The 19,611-nt window shown below is 37.3% G+C and overlaps 1 protein-coding gene across 8 annotated transcripts in view; it reads right to left on the reverse strand.

The window, feature by feature from the left end:
• MPP7 (MAGUK p55 scaffold protein 7) overlaps positions 1-19,611 on the reverse strand; it is a 256,591-nt gene that overhangs the window by 37,163 nt on the left and 199,817 nt on the right. For all 8 annotated transcript variants that reach the window (XM_055275011.2, XM_055275006.2, XM_055275012.2 and 5 more), the window contains one exon: positions 941-1,111. In XM_055275011.2, the coding sequence (XP_055130986.1) occupies positions 941-1,111 (171 nt within the window). The remainder of the gene's footprint in view (positions 1-940; positions 1,112-19,611) is intronic.

Genomic DNA, 19,611 nt, shown 5'->3' on the forward strand with positions numbered 1-19,611 from the left:
GATCCTGGAAGTTTAAATATCTCTCACTACATTTTTAAAGAAATGCATTGAGGATGAAGTGAAGATACATGGAGCTTGTGACTGCTCACATCTGTGAAGGGTGCACAAGATAGATGCTAGGATGCAAATCTAATCGATGTTTGTGAAAATATCCACAGTCCTTTATTAACTACCTTTTTATTTTGAGACAGAGTCTCGCTCTGTTACCCAGGCTGGAGTGCAGTGGTGCGATCTTGGCTCACTGCAACCTCCACCTCCCAGGTTCAAGGGATTCTCCTGCCACAGCCTCCTGAGTAGCTGGGACTACAGGACTGTGCCACCACACCCGGCTAATTTTTGTATTTTTGTAGAGATTGGGCTTCACTGTAGAGATGGGGCTTCACCATGATGGCCAGGCTGGTCTCAAACTCCCAACCTCAAGTGATCCTCCCACCTCGGCCTCCCAAAGTGCTGGAATTAAAGGTGTGAGCCACTGCACCCAGCCAATTATCAACTTTAAAGCAACTTTGCTGACTCTCTAGCTTGAAATATCCTAGAACTCTGCTGTAATACTTTATTTCGCTGAAGGTCTAAATGCCATCTGAAGCTTGTACCATGCTGCTGCTCAAAATGCTTTGAAACGAACTTGCATTGTGTTCAAAAATATTCACTTCTATTATTTAATTGCCTGATGTATGCTTCACATATTACAACAGTGTTTGCCATCCCCACTTGACAAAGGTTCCACTAAAACGACAGTACCATTCCTCAGAAATGTCTTAAAAGTCTCTGCAAGTCAATTAAGTACAAAAAACTAAAGATTTTGTTTCAGAGACAAGACAAAAGGTGTTCAAGGGGAGGAGATTTTTAGCTTGAAAACTTCAAGTATGATTCACTTTGAAGAGAAATTCTTACTAGCTCACTTATTTCCTCAGAATTACTCACAGAAACAAGCACTTACCAACCAAGACAACGAGTCTGTATTTCTCATTAGTTTGTCGCCGGTACGGTGTCACTTCTTCGTATGTGGGTACGTCAGCTGTGTCATACTGATCACTCTTCTTGCATTCATACATGGATTTATTTGTTTTCTTATCTTTTCTACTAAGACGAAAACTTCTTCTAAAACCAGCTGCAAATATTAAAATAAGTATATTTTTAGTAACATCAACCAGAAAAGAAACCCTCAAAAAATAAAAATAAAAAACCCTCAGAGTTGGGTAGGATTTTATTTACCATAATATTGGTTTTTAAAGTTAAAACCCTAATGTTTTAGAGACAGGGTCTCACTCTGTTTCCCAGCCTGGAGAGCAGTGGTGCCATCACAGTTTAGTGCAGTGTTGAACTCCTGGGCTCAAGTGATCCTCCCACCTCAGGCTCCCAGGCAGCTGGGATTACAGGCACACATCACCATGCCTGGTTAATTTCTAAAATATTTTGTAGAGACAGGGTCTTGCTATGTTGCCCAGGCTGGTTTGAACTCCTGGCCTCAAGCAATCCCCCCACTTTAGCTTCCCAAAGTGTTGGGATTACAGGCATGAGCCACTGTGCCCAGCCTATTCATCATAATATTGTTAGAAATGCATTCGGTAAGAAAAAAATAATAGAACACAATTTTATAAAAACAATAACTTAGAATTAATAGTTATTTATGTAGTTATAATAATGTAAATTTTATTTGGTTTAAACAATAAAGAGCTCTGTTGAAAAATCATTGAGTAAAATAACCATATGATAAAGCAAAAATAAGTCAGAAATCATAATTTATCAAGAAGTGATTAGTAAACACATTTGATATGAAAAAGTTAAAAACACTGTAAAAGCATTTTAAATGTAAACAACAAGTTCTCTCATTCATGGAACATTAACAAAGTTTCTATTACATCCTAAGCATAACCTCACAATGTACCCACGGCACAGGCAGCATCTATTGTTAAACAAAAAGAAAACTAAATTAGGGAGTGTGTAGTGTAGCGTGTGCATATGCGTCAGTCAGGCTGACAGAACAAGGCTCACCCAGTCAACAATTAGTTGGTCTTCAGCAAGTCAGTTAACTTTAACTGGACTCCAGGTGATGGAATAAATGATCAAGCCTCAGGTTCTTTTCTCTAATGGAAATTCTATGCTTTCATAATGTGACACATACGAAATTAAGAAATAGAGCCAGGCACGGTGGCTCATGCCTGTAATCCCAGCATTTTGGGAAGCCAAGGAGGGCAGATCGCTTGAGCCCAGGAGTTTAAGACCAGCTGGGGCAACATGGAGAAACCCCATCTCTACTAAAAATACAAAAAAATTAGCTAAGCGTGGTGGTGCACACATGTAATCTCAGCTACTCGGGAGGCTGAGACAGGAGAATCACTTGATCTCAGGAGATAGGTTGCAGTGAGCCGAGATCGCATCACTGCACTCTAGCCTAGGTGACAGAGTCAGACTCCATCTCCGAAACAAAACAAAATAAAAACCCTGATATTTTATATCAGCTGCAAAGTTCAAAATAAAATGCAAGTACATTTTAAAGATATAAAAATACATTCTCTTCAAAAAGAATATTCATCAACTTTGATAAATAGATACCTTTTTTTTTTTTTTTTTGAGATGGAGTTTTGCTCTTGTCGTCCAGGCTAGAGTGCAATGGCGTGATCTCGGCTCACTACAACCTCCGCCTCCTGGGTTGAAGTGATTCTCCTGCCTCAGCTTCCCGAGTAGCTGGGATTACAGGTGCACGCCACCATGCCCGACTAACTTTTGTATTTTTTGTAGAGATGGGGTTTCACCACATTGGCCAGGCTCATCTCGAACTTCTGACCTCAGGTAATCCGCCCTTCTCTGCCTCCCAAAGTGCTGGGATTACAGGCGTGAGCCACCATGCCCAGCCATAGATATCTTTTTTATAAACAGAGGTATTTTGTAAGAAAATGAAAAAATATAATAACTAATTTGTGTGGATTTTAGGGAATATAGTCAGCTGTCTGAATCTGTGGGTTCCATCCATGTGGATTTAACCAATTATGGACTGAAATTTTTTTAACTGCATCTCTATTGAACATGTATTGAGTGTTATTTCATCTGTACTGAGACTTTTGTCCTTTGTCATTATTCCCTAAACAATAGACTATAACAATTTACATAGCATTTACATTGTATTAGGTTACATGTACAAGTAATCTAGAAATGATTTAAAGTATACAGGAGGACGTGCATAGATTACATGCAAGTAAACATTTTATATCAGGGGCTTGAGCATCTGCAGATTTTGGTATCCAAGGGGGTCTTGGAACCAATCTCCCATGGATATCACAGGATGACTGCATAAAGGAAATGAATAATTGTTACCATTGGGTTTAAGAAATTAACAGGATTCAAAATAAAGGAAATGTGAAACAATTACCAATGACTAACAATGGCTTTATGTGACTCACCTTATGGATTCAGAGTTTGATAAAAATTGATCAAGATATTAAGGACAGAGTGACTAAAGTTTATCTGATAACATGTTTCTGTGGCCCTCTAAGAGTCACTCTGATTTTGAGAAGATATTTGAGTTGAGAGAAAAGGTTATTCAAAAAGGATCTAAAACAAGGAAGACAGTTGTTCTAAAGCTCCTTTACAAACGTAAAAAGAAGAGAACAGGACAAGTTGTAAACACATGGGCATCTTATAAGACAGAGATGACATCTGAGGAAAGCTAGAAGGTAAATGCGCCCCTCTGGCCCTAGGATGAGAAAAAGAGATGGGATTCTAAAATCACACATGCAGAGAGGATTCAAACTTCTATGTAAAGTGCAAGAGAAAAAGTTGTCTATTACTCTTTGTTCATCTTGTTTTCTAGGTTGTAGGGAAAGCTTCATAGAACCCAGAAAAGGGAACTTTTTTTTTTTTTTTTTTTTTTTTTGAGACAGCTTCTGGCTCTGTTGCCCAGGCTGGAGTGCAGTGGCACGACCTCGGCTCTCTGAAACCCCTGCCTCCCAGGCTCAAGCCATCTTCCTACCTCAGCCCCCTGAGTAGCTGGGACCACAGGCATGTGCCGCCACACCTGGCTCAATTTTTTTTTTTAAGAGATAAGGTTTCGCCATGTTGCCCAGGTTGGTCTTGAAGCCCTGAGCAAAAAGGATCTGCCCACCTCAGCCTCCAAAAGTGCTGGGATTATAGGCATGAGACACCAAACCCAGCCACCTTATCACAGACATCACACACTACACCAGAAGTAGCCAAGGTCCTTACAACTACCCCTCGTGCTTGAGCACAGTGGTTCTCAGACAAGGATCTCTTCCTAATTGCGGAATTTAGTTATCCCAAACCACCCCCAGCACCTACTCTGTCACTGATGTGTGCTGGCCCAGACTATAGCCCAGTATTAGCATGATTTCTGGTATAGCACAAAGATGATACATGAGCTACTCTAACAACAAAATTAGAATGCTGATATTTCACAGCATTCTAATTTCATGTTTCCACAGCTCTTGCCTCATGAGAGGCAATTACAGGATAAGCAGGTACAACTATAAATTATTTTACAATTATTCCCTGTATGGAGGGAGGCTTGCTGTCAAGTCACTACAAACTTTTGGCACAGGAATGGATATAACAACATAAATTCTTCATCCACAGGAAATAACATCCAAAAGTAAAAACCTGACAAATTTCTGATGAGCAAATCACAGCTAAATCTTGAATTTCAATGTGCTTACTTAATTGAGCCTTTACAATTCACTTAAGTTTTTACTGTCTTTTTTTTTTTTTTCTTGAGACAGGGTCTCACTTCTGTGGCTCAGGCTGGAGTGCAGTGGTGCAATCTCGGCTCACTGCAGCCTCCGCCTCCCAGGTTCAAGCGATTCTAATGCCTCAGCCTCCTGAGTAGCTGGGACTACAGACGCTTGCCACCACATCCAGCTAATTTTTGTATTTTTAGTAGAGACGGGGTTTCTTCATGTTAGCCAGGCTGGTCTCGAACTCCTGACCTCAGGAGATCCACCTGCCTTGGCCTCCCAAAGTGCTGGGATTGCAGGCATGAGCCACCACACCCAGCTAAGTTTTTACCTTCATCATAAACAATGAAGAGTTAGTGAGGAAAAGAGAAGGTAATCAGATCTCTTAAGGTGATGTTGCACGAGTGTCAAAGATGGGGACCATATTGCATAGATAGTTGGGTGATGTCAGTTGTGCAAGGCTTGCTACAGAACAGTTGCTTGATAAACGTTTACTGAATGGAAGTAATTTTAAAAGGCAACAACAAAAACCCTATTATTATTCCTGTTTCATCTGCTTCATGTAAATTTCAACAAAGAAAGTGTGATACATTAGGCATTTTCTAAGAGTTAAAACTCTAAAAAGTGTCAAAGGCTAACGCTCTGCTAACAAGAAAGCCTTAGAGCTGGAACAAACTCTGGAGGTCATCTGAGTCTGCTCCCCACCGGGCACAGACAGCGCCGCCATACACTGCACTTGTTCACATCAGTTTTTCAGTAGCAACACCAATCAATTCATGCAGGTTATGAAGCTTCAGTGCCTTAATGCACAGGAATTCACGTAGGTTATGAAGCTTTAGTGCCTTGAACGATATTTTACAATGCAAAGGAGCAAAGACAGTGAGGTCGCCACAGGGCTTCCATTGGAGCAGCTGGTCACTTATTGTTACCAAGCAGAGGCTGGCAGAGGATCCGGACCAGTTCCTAGGCTCTGCTGACTTACTTCTCTACAAGGCTCATTTCCTCTACTTTAAAATACAGATTATAGTAGTATCTGCCTCACAAGGTGGTTAAGGATTAAATAATTCATGTAAAGCCTTCGGTCCCATCTGTGGCATATGGTAAGTGCTTTACATGTTAGCTACAGATTCATGCTACAATGCCTCCAACTACTTCAAAGAACCTTGAAGGCAGGAACTTGTACCCCCTGTAGTCCCACAGCACAGTCTAGCAAAAATAAAAAAAGCGGGGCGAGGAGGGGGAGTTAAGAGGCTCACTAATTAGTTTCAAATTGACTAATAGTATAAAACAGACAAAATGTTAAAATTAAAGCCAGATTTAAATATGTTAAATATTGTAGACGCCTAAAGTACCTTATTAAGTATTAAGACATTTTAAATACAACAGAAATAGCCAGGTGTGGTGGCACATGCCTATAATCCCAGCTACTTGGGAGGCTGAGGCACGAGAATCACTTGAATCCAGGAGGTGGAGGTTGCAGTGAGCCAACATCCCGCCACTGCACTCCAGCCCGGACAACAGAGCAAGACCTTGTCTCTAAATAAATAAATAAATAAATAAATAAGTTTAAAAAATACAACAGAAAGGTTTAATATGTATTAACTATTTTTTCATTTGTCTTCATAGATTCTCTTTCTAGGGATATAGTTATTTGTTACCATATTTACATTTAAAGAGAGTATCCTTTCCTTTGGTCTTACTTTTTACTTACTCCCCTAATTCACGAATACATACTAATGCTCATATTTACATATGCACATATCTGATATACATACACACATATGCATATATATATACAGAAACATACATACATGTACATACATATATATGTATATACATACACAGACAGGGTGAGAAGAAGGAGAAATTGCCAGCCCGGACAACCAATAAAATAGCCAGAACAAAAGATATAGCAAGAGTTATGAAATTCAGAGTATTTATTTGTGATGATTTTTCAGCCTGCCCCATACTCCAAAGGGCAATTTTTCTAGATTCTGTCCCCCATGGGTAGTCAGAGGTGACAGCACACTTAACATGTCCTTCAAGGCAGTACAGAGGCTGTAATTTTCCAATTTCAGTAAAATAATGAGCAATGTGTCAGTACACCTTAGTTAAGTCTAAGCTTAAGGCAGAGTAATTCTGTGTCAGGAAAAGGGAGTTAATCGTTTCTTGCCTTCAGATCTTACTTCTCTTATTAAAAGGAAGACCAAAAAATGTGACCTTAAACTGAAAGTACACAGAGGATTCTTTTAGATAAATGTGAACCTGTTTGATTTCAGTTCACTTTCAGTGCAAAAGTCTTAGCAAGAGCTGGCTTTAAAAAAGACGGAAGGGAAAGGGGTACATTAACAAGGAATTTAGAGTAAGGGAACAGTTTTACATAAAAAATATTTTTCCTTACATTTCATGTTTTCGCAATTTATAATTGGCTCAACATTTTTATGGACAGGCTTTTTCCAGGGAGCTTACCCACAGCTGCTAGAGATTTGTGTTTTTGAAAGGAACGGCACGTTTAGTTTATTACAATAGGAAAGTGACTTCAGAGTTAAGACTGCAGCTGCAGGTCAGTCCCTAATCACAGACACCGCTTATCTAATATTTTCCAGTAGAAAATTTATGATGACTTGTTCATTTATCATTTAATTTATAGCTTTGGTTAAAGTTAAAAATTTAACTGTAAAGGGAGAGATCTTAGTTGCTTGTTATTTGCTTCTTAGTTCAATAAGACTGCAATAAACATCCCTTTATCCCATGTCACTGATGACTTCATTAGGGCAAATTGCTAGAAACTAGACAGATCCTGTCCAAATGCTTCTCGGATTGATTAATATCAATATCCATTCCCACCAGCAGTATGTACAGTGGCCCATTTCACCATTCTCTCATCAAAGGACTTCTAATCTCTTCTTTACAATCTTTAGTGATTTGACAAGTGAAAACTGTACATCACTGTTATTTTAACTGTTAGTGGAGCTGAGGGTATTTTTTTCATGTTTATTACTCACTTGCATTTCTTACTTCTGTAAATTGTTGGTTTATACATTTTGATCACTTTTGGATTAGAGTCTTCATAAATATATATACATAGGTATCTTTTAATAAGGTCATGAACCCTTTGTTCTATTTGTTGAAAAGATATAAGGTTTTCAATTTTCCTTTTAACTGTTATCATAAAGAAATTTAAACTGTTTATGTGTTTGAATTTATAAATATCTTTCCTTTGTGATTCCTTCCATTGTTTCTATTAACTTTTCCATCTTAGTTCTGATAAATATTCACCAATATTTTCTGAAGTGTTAAAAAGTGGGTTGCATGGCTTTACACTTAATTTTTTAATTCCATCTGGAATTACTGACATGTAATCAGGATGAAATCAGGCCTGGGAAGTGTGGCTGTAACTTTATATTTTTCTAAATAATTAACCAATGGTCCCAGAAATACTGAACAACCCTTTTACTACTTTATGTTGACATATACATTGTATTGAAATACCAGATGGTACATTATTATGCCATGACAGAAAAAGGTGATTCTTGGTCTAAATTTAGCTTCTCTTTTTATTTTTATTTATTTATTATTTTGAGAGAAAGTCTCATTCTGTCATCCAGGCTGAAGTAAAGTGGTGTGATCACGGCTCAGTGTAGCCTCAAACCCCTGGGCTCTAGCGATCCTCCCACCTCAGCCTCCCAAGCAGCTGGACATACAGGCACATGCCAATACACCCAGTTACTTTTCAAAAACTGTATTTTTTAGAGATGGAGTCTCACTAGGTTGCACAGGCTAACCTCAAACTCCTGGCCCCACTTTAGCCTCCCAAAGTGCTAGGTTTACAGGCATGAGCCACCATACCTCGCCTTTCATTCTCTTTTTAATAATATCAACACCAAAACAACAGTATACGTGGTGGTAGTGGTTGATATTTGTCGGGCACATACTAGATGACCGGCACTACTCAAAGCGCTTTATGTGGGACAAATTTATTTAATTCTCACAGTAACCCTATGAGGTGGGTATAAAAATCCACGTGTTTAAGTACACTCTTCAGTGTAATAAACAAAGATGGCCAAAGCTTTGGTTCAAGTATTAAATGATAAAATGAAGTCAAGAAGAAAGTTTGAAACATTACCCTATATACATAGACGCATAATAGAAAAAAATGAATTCAGCTCATTTCTATTACATTATGTTAGGTATGAAATAATTTAATAGAAAAAATTAACAAAGAGGACCAATGGTTTAACTTAGGGATTAAAAACATAATTTTTTTCCTGATAGAAGACGTTTTCCAAATATAAGGAAACACATTTTAATACTCCCCTGTATTCGAAATACAAAAATCTGTAAGCCAGTGTCATTGGCTCCCAACCACTAGGGGACACAAAACTTATTCTCAAATGCTTGTAATTTAAGGTGTTTTCACAATGCAGGACCATGACTAGAAAATAAGACTTTCTGCAAGTATTCCAGTCACTCCAATTTCTCTTAAGTAAAAAATTTTAAAACTTCGACAGTTGCAATTTGGTCACTTTCAAAGCTATTTCTCGACATTGCATTTGTAAAACATTATTCATCAATAGAGTATTAATCTTAATGCTTACATACATAAATTAAGAATCATTTGTTATTAAACTAAGTTTCATATTATAGATAAATATTGTAACTACCCATACTATAATTTCAAATGTTAGCAATATTTTTTAACAACTAAAAAACTTGGAAGTAACCAAGATATGCAGAAGTATGGAAATGATCAATTAAATTATAAAACACCTTCTCAAAGAAATGAAGTTGAAACTATTAAAATTATAAAACTACACAGTACCATGGAAATGCATTTCATACAATAAATGGAAAAAAAAACAGGATACAATAATCATACTTGCACTATGAGTTTTACTTTTTTAGTAATATAAAGACTGTTATGGATACAGAAATATAGAAGAAAATATATTTTTTAAAAAGACAGTGGTTGTGTTAGGTAGAGAGGGCTGTGGACAATTATTTGTTCTATTTTTCAAACTTACTATAATATTATATATGTTTCAAAATTACTAGATTATATAATTATATAAAATTACATAATTTCACATTTATAATTTTAAAAAGAAAACATAAAAAGATATGAACAAACAAGAAATGAACAAACAAATGAAATCCGTATTGGCAGATGTAGTTGTGTGGTTATATCAGCATGTAACACAAAATACATATTGGTTATGTCTCATAGGCAAGTTCTAATCATCTATATTTTTCAGTGATTATGGTAATAGACCAAATTTGTATATTAACAATAGTTAGGAATAGCCACATAAATTCAAGCATAAAGCAAGCAACAAAAGCAAAAATCCATGGAAAAGTATAAAAAATGAGAATATAATATAAGAAGTTAAGATTAAGGACAAGAAAGAGAGAGAACCAGAAGTCTCACCTAAGTAGTAATGATGAAAAAAAGAGTACTTACGGTTTTGAAACTTACAACCAAACTAATAAAGTGGATAAAAAATCCTTTCTAAAATCACAAATTATTATATTCTTTGGCTCTCACAAACACGTAATATCAATGTAAACTTAAAATGTAAATATTTGTAATTTTAATGATCTCACTTTTTAATAAAATGCTGACCTTTAAGATGGCATTTTATTAAAAATACATGATCATTTTAGCTACAAACATGCCCATTAACATAAAAGGCCCTCAAGCAAAGTCAAGATAACTCATCACCCACATTAACAGCCTCCAAAAATCCCACATGTGAATGAGGGGGAAATGGGACTTGGCTTTCTGTTACCTCAAAATCAATACTATTAACGTTACCACCCGCAATTTTTCAAATGGGACAGTTTAGATCTTTGATTACATTTCTTTTACATAACCAACCTGGTCTAATAACATCAGATAGTATGCATTTCTAATGTTAAAAACAAGCTTTTAATATGTTTAAATTTTATATATGTTGATAGCATGGGAAAAGAGGTCCTAGTGAAACAATCTTGACTCAGAGGATTAGAGAAGGAGCCACTCTAAAGTTCCTAAGGTTTTAAGGAATACATTTATTTGATACAAACACAGTCTAGAAAACTGCTTAATTTTTTCAACAGAGAAAAAAATAAACATTTAAATTCTTTTTTTCTCACCTTAAAATTACTAAAATGCAAATTTTTTTAATCAGAAGACATTTTAAAATCATTGTATGAAAGTTATGTTTTGCATCTTAAAAATCAGATTCATTTGACCAAGCAATTATTTAACTGATTCAATAGGTACCTTAACCACAAGGAAAAAAAAAATTTACTATAAGTGAACTTCTTAAGAAGATTTAAAAAAAAAAAAACCATGTAGACATTAATAAAAACTAAGCAGCTGGAAATTATTATATGATATTAGGTTTCTGACAACCAAACATTGAACATTTCTACTAATATAAACATTTTGAATATAATGCCAATGCTGTTATAATAGTGCAAGTCATAACCAACCTAGTAACATGACCTTAACAGAAAATTATTATCAAAATGATGCTCTCATTATATGCCAATCATAAAATTATCCCAAAGACTATGGAGGATAATTAAGAACATCTTACAGTAACAAACAAGTAAAAATCTTGGGAGGAGGTTTAAACTGAGAAGAAATGCTAAATCTAGATTTACTGAAGTCTAAAGAGGCTAGGTTAGTCAGCTTCCATATTGATCTTACAAAACAATGTCAGAAAAAAATCACCAAAGAAAAATGAACATTTTTATGGACTATATTAGCCAATTATACATATGCCAATTTTGTAGATAAAGGGGAAAAATGCTTTCAAACATACTATTAGAAAATTCATCTCTGCAATGTTGCAGGTTCAAAGTTCCTCTCAGTAAAATGTAAAGAAATGTTCACATGCCATAAATACCCTTGAGTCTTTCAGCTCATCTCAGGCTAAAAATAAAAACAGAAACTCAAAGTACCTAATGAAACCACAAAAGTTAATAAAAGATATCAATTTGCAATTTTCAAAGACAAATATTACTTAGGTCTTTAAAAGTTTTCCTGATACCACTGACGATTTGTTTTTAAAGTACAGCACAGAACATCACCATAAAAAGAGAGAGAAGAAACCATATGAGAACTTAATTTTTTGTAAGCCGCCTAATAAAGAAATAAGTTCTTACTTATACCTTCAAAATTATAAGAAAATACAGTTATACATATGTAAAATTGTATATAAAAATATAGTTCTGAACAGAGAGAAAAATTGATTTGAAATTTTAATATGTTTTTTCAGTTGAGTCCGTGCAACTTAAAATTCTCCAAGCAGAAATGGTTTCTTTCTGTCAGAAAAAATATTTCCAAGTAGTATTCCAGACATGCTGAGATTATGCAGTGTTCTTTCGTATTCAAGAAAGAACCTTGAAAGAATGCTTCTGTTTTCTATGCATAAATATTATGTTTAGGAAAAATATTAAGGCAGTATATTTAGACATAGCTGTACTTAATTTGCATGACATTCTTTAATAAAATGATTGAATACTGAATAAATGGGAATTTTTACTGGATTTATAAAACATGCAGATAACTTGTTGAAGATCAGTGTTGCTTCAACATAGGAGGACAGACAGAAATAAGAAACAGGATTAGGAAAAAACACATAGGAGTAGATGTGGGTAAATAATAACATTTGAAAGAAATAACAACAAATGGACAGTTTCATTTTTATTTAACTTTATGGCAAACCCCTCTTAACTTACATTAAGTCCCCACACTGATCTTGTTTTAAAAGAATGTACGAAGTACTCCAGAGCAAGGACAAAAGTAGAGAAAAAGTGACTTTTCAGGAAATTATTTGTAAGAAAGTATGTTAGAAAAGGGACGCATGATAAGTGATGCTTCGTGAACTGATTAGAACAAGTTTTCTATAATGAATTAACCAGAGGAAAACAGTCTGTAAATCTGATCAATGTTACAAAAAAAATTACTCTTCATATGGATTATTTTGCACTGCAGTAGGAAAAAGGAGGATTTTTAATGCTGACGGTTCAACCATCGAGAAGCAATTATACTTTGGAAGCAAACACACTGTGCTGGAAGACCAAAAATAAACTAACTTCTATGCCATCCACCAAAGCTAAGCAAAATTTTCAAAAGTCTATAGGAAGACATGCATTTCTCCTAATAATTCATATATATGCAAGCATATACATATATAAACATATATGATTTGACAATCTTTATATACAGGCAGCCCTTGACTTGCAGAGATTCAACTTTAAATAGTGTAAATTTCTGCAATTCATGTTTACAGCATACTAGCAATTTACCTTAATGTTATTGTTACAATTTCATTTATTTTTAAGAGATAGGGTCTCGCTCTGTTACCCAGGCTGGAGTGGCATCACTGTAAGTCACTGCAGCCTTGAACTCCTGGCCTCAAGTGATCCTCTCGCCTCAGCCTCTGGAGTAGTTGGGATTACAGGTGTGAGCCACTGCACTCGGATTATAACAAAACTTTTATGCAAACTACATATAACTTACATTGCCCAGTGAGCTTTTTCCTTTTATTAATAACAGCCAAACCTCTTTCATTAATAAACATGCTAACCTCTAAGAAATGAGGTATGTTACAAGTCAGTAAGACTCATACCACATAGTGTACTTTCACATCAGTGATAGCTTATTAAATATGGTTTTAAAGTATAATTCTCATAATAATTGGCATTTAAATCTTGGAGTGTCATAGATCTCTATTTGGATGTCAACTCAGTACGCCTCAAATGGAATCCCTGAACTTTTCCTCAGCCCAACCTACTCCTCCGCAGTCTTTCCTATCTCAGTAAATAGTAACTCCATCTTTGTAGTTACTAAATCCAAAAACCATACACCCATCCTTGGTTTGCCACTTTGTCGGGAAATCTCCTCAGTTCTACCATCAAAATATATCCAGAATGGGACATCTTCTCACCACCTCCACAGATAATATCTGCTTCCAGTCACCATCATCGTCTGCCTGAATGACTACAAGAGCTCCCTGCTTCTGCTCTTTCTCCCTTACAATCCTTTCCCAACAGATCAGCCAGCGTGACCCTTACACATAGAAGGCAGTTCATATTACTGCTCTGCTTAGAGCCCTTCAATGATCTGGAGTATAAGAGCCAAAGGTCCTCCTCCCACAGACATTCTGTTATCTTGACAACCTCAATTCCTATCATTCTCCCCATTCACTCTGCTCAGGTCACTCTGGTCTCTTGACCCATCTTTAGGGCCTTTGCACACACTTGTGCACAATTCATCCTGTCTCAGGGCCTTTGCACAAGCTGTTGGGGGGCCTGTGCACATGCATCCTGTATTGGGGCCTTTGCACATGCTGTCAGGGGCCTATACACATGCATTCTGTCTCGGGGCCTTTGCATATGCTGTCAGGGGCCTGTGCACATGCATCCTGTCTCGGGGCCTTTGCACACGCTGTGGGGGGCCTGTGCACATGCATTCTGTCTTGGGGCCTTTGCACACGCTGTCAGGGGCCTGTACACATGCATCCTGTCTCGGGGCCTTTGCACATGCTTGTACTGCTACTTGGAATGCTTATTCCCAACAAGACTCACTTCAGGTTTTTGCTCAAACATGGCTTTCTCAAGGAGGCCTTCTTTGATCGCCATATTTAAATTTGAAACGCCCATTTCCCCAGCTCCCTCATCACCCCATCTCCATTTCCACCTTACTTTTCTTCTTGGCATTTACTACCACCTAACGAATTATTCAGCAATTTGTCTCCACTCCTACTCCCAACACAAAATGCTAGAAAAGGAAGATGTTTGTTTTGATTTCTGTTGAAACTCCAGTGCCCAGAACAGCATCTAGAATGTAAAAGGCACTCAAAAATATTGTTTTATAAAATCCAGAAATAGCATTATAAGAAAGTTATATGCTATAAATACCAGAAGAAAATGCCAACCAGAGCTAAGGTGGTTCTCTCTCAAGGGAAGCCATAGGAATGCGGAGGAAGAGGAGGAAAGGAGACTCCTGCTTTGGGTTGCTGGACTTGCAATACTATTTGACTTTTCAAACGATTTATTAAATGGAGCCATGTGAAATTGCTGGCATTGTATTGGTTTTTGACTGACAAAATAGCAATTTCATCTGCTTCAACCAAATGCGTATAGTACTTTGGAGAAAACACACAATTTTAAATTAAGTAATTTTGGTATGGGGAATACAAAAAGAAAACAAAAGACAAAAGGGAAGTGATTCACAGATTTGGATATGTGAAAAGAAAAATACCTACATGCTCTAAAATTTAGCATAGAAAAAGTTAAAACACAACCAGAAGACCAGAAGAAAATGTGGACAACAGAGAAGGGACAAATATTCATAATATAAGAAGAGCTCATCAAATTAACAGAAGACTGATGAATAACCCAACAAGAAAAGGGGGCAAAGAAATGGTTAAGAGGAAAATACAAGTGGGAGGGGGAGGAAAACTACTAAAAAGTCCCACAATTACAATAAGTCACAGAACATTTTAACACGTTTGCTAAATACATATGTTTACCATAAAATAGTTTTGCCATTTATGTTAGCATGTTGCTTATGAGCCTTGTTTTAAAAACACATAAGATCTGCAGGCATTTTTAGGATTTGGCTTTTGGGGGAAACAGAATTCCACAAGATAATCAATTTTCTCAAGCTATTTGTAACAAAGTAACTTTTTAGCAATATATTCTTTTTTAAATGAGAGACTATGATCAAACTTGCTTATTCTACAAAAGAACTAATGTCAAATCTTTGGTCATTAGTTGAAGTGCTTCCATAAAAGAAGACACTTTTATCAGCAGCACTATTCATTTATCCGTCCTATTGTTTCACTGTGGAAAGATGTATTCTTTTTAAAAGTCTTTTTATATCGTATGACTCTCTTCTCAGGTATCCTCCTAGGTTTCCGCATCTTGGTGGTATCTCAAGGAACTTCCAGGTGCACAAACCTTGTGGTTGTCTCTTGCACACATTAGAATAAGTATTTAGACCAGGAGAACATAAAGAAATGCTGTCATGGTGCACATATACTAAAACATATTGGCCACATTTCTCCCTTTGCCACACTCAAGGATGGAAATGAAACTATTTTTTCTAAGACCAAGAGCTGAATGGAGTGAACAGCTGTACTCTATAATCCCAGGTACTCGGGAGGCTGAGGCAGGAGAATCGCTTAAACCAGGGAGTCGGAGGTTGCAGTGAGCTGAGATCGCACCACTGCACTCTAGCCTGGTGACAGAGTGAGACTCCAACTCAAAAAAAAAAAAAAAAAAAAAAAAACCAAAAAAACAAAAACAAACAAACAAAAAAACGCTGTCAAAGCCAGGTAGGCAGAAAGACCTAAAGTTATCCATCTGCCAATAGGAATACATTTTGCATAACATCAGCCCTTGAAGAAACATGTTGTGTCATTTTTCTAGAAATACTCTTGGGTTACCTTTACTTCCCCATGGCTGAAAATATGCATACAAAGAAATACTTTGCTATTATAGCACAAGCACCAGTAGTACAACTGTTAGGAGAATGGTAACTGACAACCTGTCTCGGAATTGGCAAGTAATGAGGAATGGTGTGGACTGCAATGAACTGGAGTGCTCTTAGTCTCTCCATTAAGGAATCAGTTATAATGCAGCTCAGCTAATTATTATTATTTTGAGAGAGAGTCTGGCTCTGTCACCCAGGCTGGAATGCACTGGCGCAATCTCAGTTCACTGCAATCTCCACCTCCTAAATTCAAGCAATCCTCCTACCTCAACCTCCTGAGTAACTTGGATTACACGCGTGCGCCACCATGCCCAGCTAATTTTTGTATTTTCAGTAGAGACGGGGTTTCGTCACATTGGCCAGGCTGGTCTTGAACTCCTGACCTCAGGTGATCCACTGGCCTTGGCTTCCCAAAGCGCAAGTGCTGGGATTACAGGCATGAGCCATCGCACCCCGCCTCAGCTAATTATTAACATCGGGAAATGAAGGCCTATTTTGCACAAACCTTTTCTTCTGCCAAAGGAGCCAGAAATTTTCATATCAAATTTCTCAATTTGTAGGTCTAACAAAAAATAGGGATCTTTGTCCCAACACAGTCTGCAGAGTGTCTGCGAGCCACCAGTTTGATATGAATTATTACATGATTCATGCTATTCTCATTCTACTTAGATGGTCCCCTATTTTCTTCTATAATTGGGTGATGTAGAATGGTCGCTTGGAAGCACAAAGCTCACCACCTTTTCCAAAGAAATAATTTTGCTGGGCCATGGCCTATCTGTATGCTTAACTTCACCTACTAGTGCCAAATTATTTTATCTAAACCCTCCCATAGTCTTAATTCCCCCAAATCTAGTCTTATTTGGACTTTTTTCTCTAATGGAATTGATCACTAAAACTGTGCTTCTAGACTATTACCTCTCACTACTAAAAGCAGAGAACTTATCAGGATACCTATCTACAGCAGTGGGGAGAAAGTCAGAAGAGAAGTGTAGGTGAAGATAAGTTTGATGCCTGTAACAATTTCTAGGTAGTCCTGCTTTTGTTTATATTAATAACATCCCTTGGCATCTCCAAACTGGAGATTTCCTTAGAAAGTTAATCATAAGTTGATTATACTGGGGGCTGCTTAGCCAAGGGTTATTTAGAGGGGTTATGGGAATAATAAGTCATAAGGAAACATAATCAAAAAGATATTTGAAAGAAAAAGTTATTTAGAAGCTTTGAATCATTTACAGTTAACCACAATTATTTCCTTTTTCAGATATTCTTTACCATTGGCTCGGTCATCTCTGCCTATAAAAATGATCATATTATCCTCTCTCCCACTGGAGCACTCCTATCCTCAACTATAAAAACTGCCTCGGACTCAACTGCAATCCTTCCTCTGCTGTCAACTCTGTCACTCCTTGACACCTTGCAATTTGGCTTCCGGTGAAAATGTTTCTCAGATGTTATCAGTGATTCCGTGTTGCCAAATTCAACGGCATTTTGTCAGAACTCATTTTCTTTACGTGCTCTAAAGAAACCCATATTTCTGATCACCCCTTGCTTTTGCACATCAATGTATAACACATCTACTGATTAAATACTCATTTTACAAAACTCCTAAATGCTAGAAGAGAGACACAGATTTAAAATCCATATTTTGTTCTTTGGATGAAATTTTATACAAAGAATAACACTGAGTGCCAAAATCTGGCAAAACTTTAATAAATGTGTAAATTACTTAACCTAAAACTTATGATCTCACATTATCCAGTACCAAACTAAATTTCCAGGCCCACCATCTACATATCATCGAACTTAAGTATGTCCAGTGCTCTTTCCATGCCATTTTCTTCTATCTTTATCCCCCACGCTACCTGGAATTACGGCTAACCCTTGGTGCCCAGCTCTAATGGCCTTTCTTGTGGGACTGGGTCCCTGATGGCTTCAGGCTAAGATGATCACCACCTTCTCTGAATCACAGCATTTTATGTGACAGTCATCAGATAGTGCTTTATGCCACAGTTTTCTATAATCCCTACTGTCTTATTGACTAAGTATAGGCCCTTAAAGTTAGGGAGAAGGTACCACTCTTTCTATTTTTGAGAGAAGTAGAAGCATGCAGTGATGGCCATCCATGTCTTCACACCTCCCTGTGCCCAAGTTCTCAGGGGGTCTCCTTCCACAGTAACCCTGGCTTGGCCATGAGACTTGTTTCATCCAATGAGATATTAGCAGATCTGATGCAAGCAGAGGCTTCCTGAGCATTTACATCCTGGAGACTGTTTTCTTTTGCTGTTCTCTGGAACTCTGAGACCACTGCATGCATGGGCTAGCTTTGGGAAAGGTGAAAGACTCCATGAAACAGAAACAAGTTCACCCACCTGAGCACCCCCAAACCAATCAGACCCCAGCCAAGACCCCAGACTGAACAGATCCACCAAGCTGACCCAGGCCAGAAGAACCACACTGCTGACCACAGTATCATGAGAATAAATGTTTACTGTTTTAAGCCATTACAGTTTCTGGTGATGTAGGGGGAAGTGTTAATGGATGTACCAGGTATCTGGCACACTGCATTATTCTGAAATGAGTAAAGAATACAATTTTAATAAAATCTCTCTCATCATCCAATTCTTACTTAGTAGATTTTCTCTAGCCTAGAAATTGAAATACTCCATATGTCTGCAAAGGGTTTTCTAGTTTGTTTTATAAAATGAAAAATCAAAAGGCAGCAATTGTAAAAGACACAGTACAAATATTCTGTCTCTGCAGATGGGGATGTGACTTCAGGATGCTCCATTTACCATCTTTGAGTCCTCGGGTAAATACTGTAAACTTTCTAGACCTTTGTTTCCTTTTCTTAAAATAAATACAATACCACTAACCTCACAGTATTAGAGATAATACACAGTAAACACCAAATACAGGCTCTGGTGCATTTCTTCAATAACCAGGAGATATTATCATCATACATAATTATTAATCTTAAGAGAGCTGAAGCAGCTGATCTCTACATGTGTTTCTGGTTGGGCACAGTGGCTCATGCCTATAATCTCAGCACTTTGGAAGACCAAGGCAGGTGGATCACTAGAGCACAGGAGTTTGAGACCAGCCTGGGCAACATGGTGAAACCCCATCTCTACCAAAAATAGAAAAAAATTAGCTGGCCGTGGTGGTGCAGGCCTGTAGTCCCAGCTACTTGGGAGGCTGAGGTGGGAGGATGGTTTGAGCCTGGGAGGCGGAGGTTGCAGAGAGCCGAGATCATGCCACTGCACTTCATACTGGGTGACAGAGCCAGACCCTGTCTCAAATAATAATAATAATAATAAAATAAAGTGCGTCTCTACACTATTCACTCCCTCTCACTACTAAAAGCAGAGAGTTTGCCATGACGCCTGGATGTGGCAAGAGTGGGAAAATTTGAAGGTAAAACGTTGGGGA

This window comes from Symphalangus syndactylus, chromosome 4 (genome assembly GCF_028878055.3).
Source record: "Symphalangus syndactylus isolate Jambi chromosome 4, NHGRI_mSymSyn1-v2.1_pri, whole genome shotgun sequence".
NCBI lineage: Eukaryota > Metazoa > Chordata > Mammalia > Primates > Hylobatidae > Symphalangus > Symphalangus syndactylus.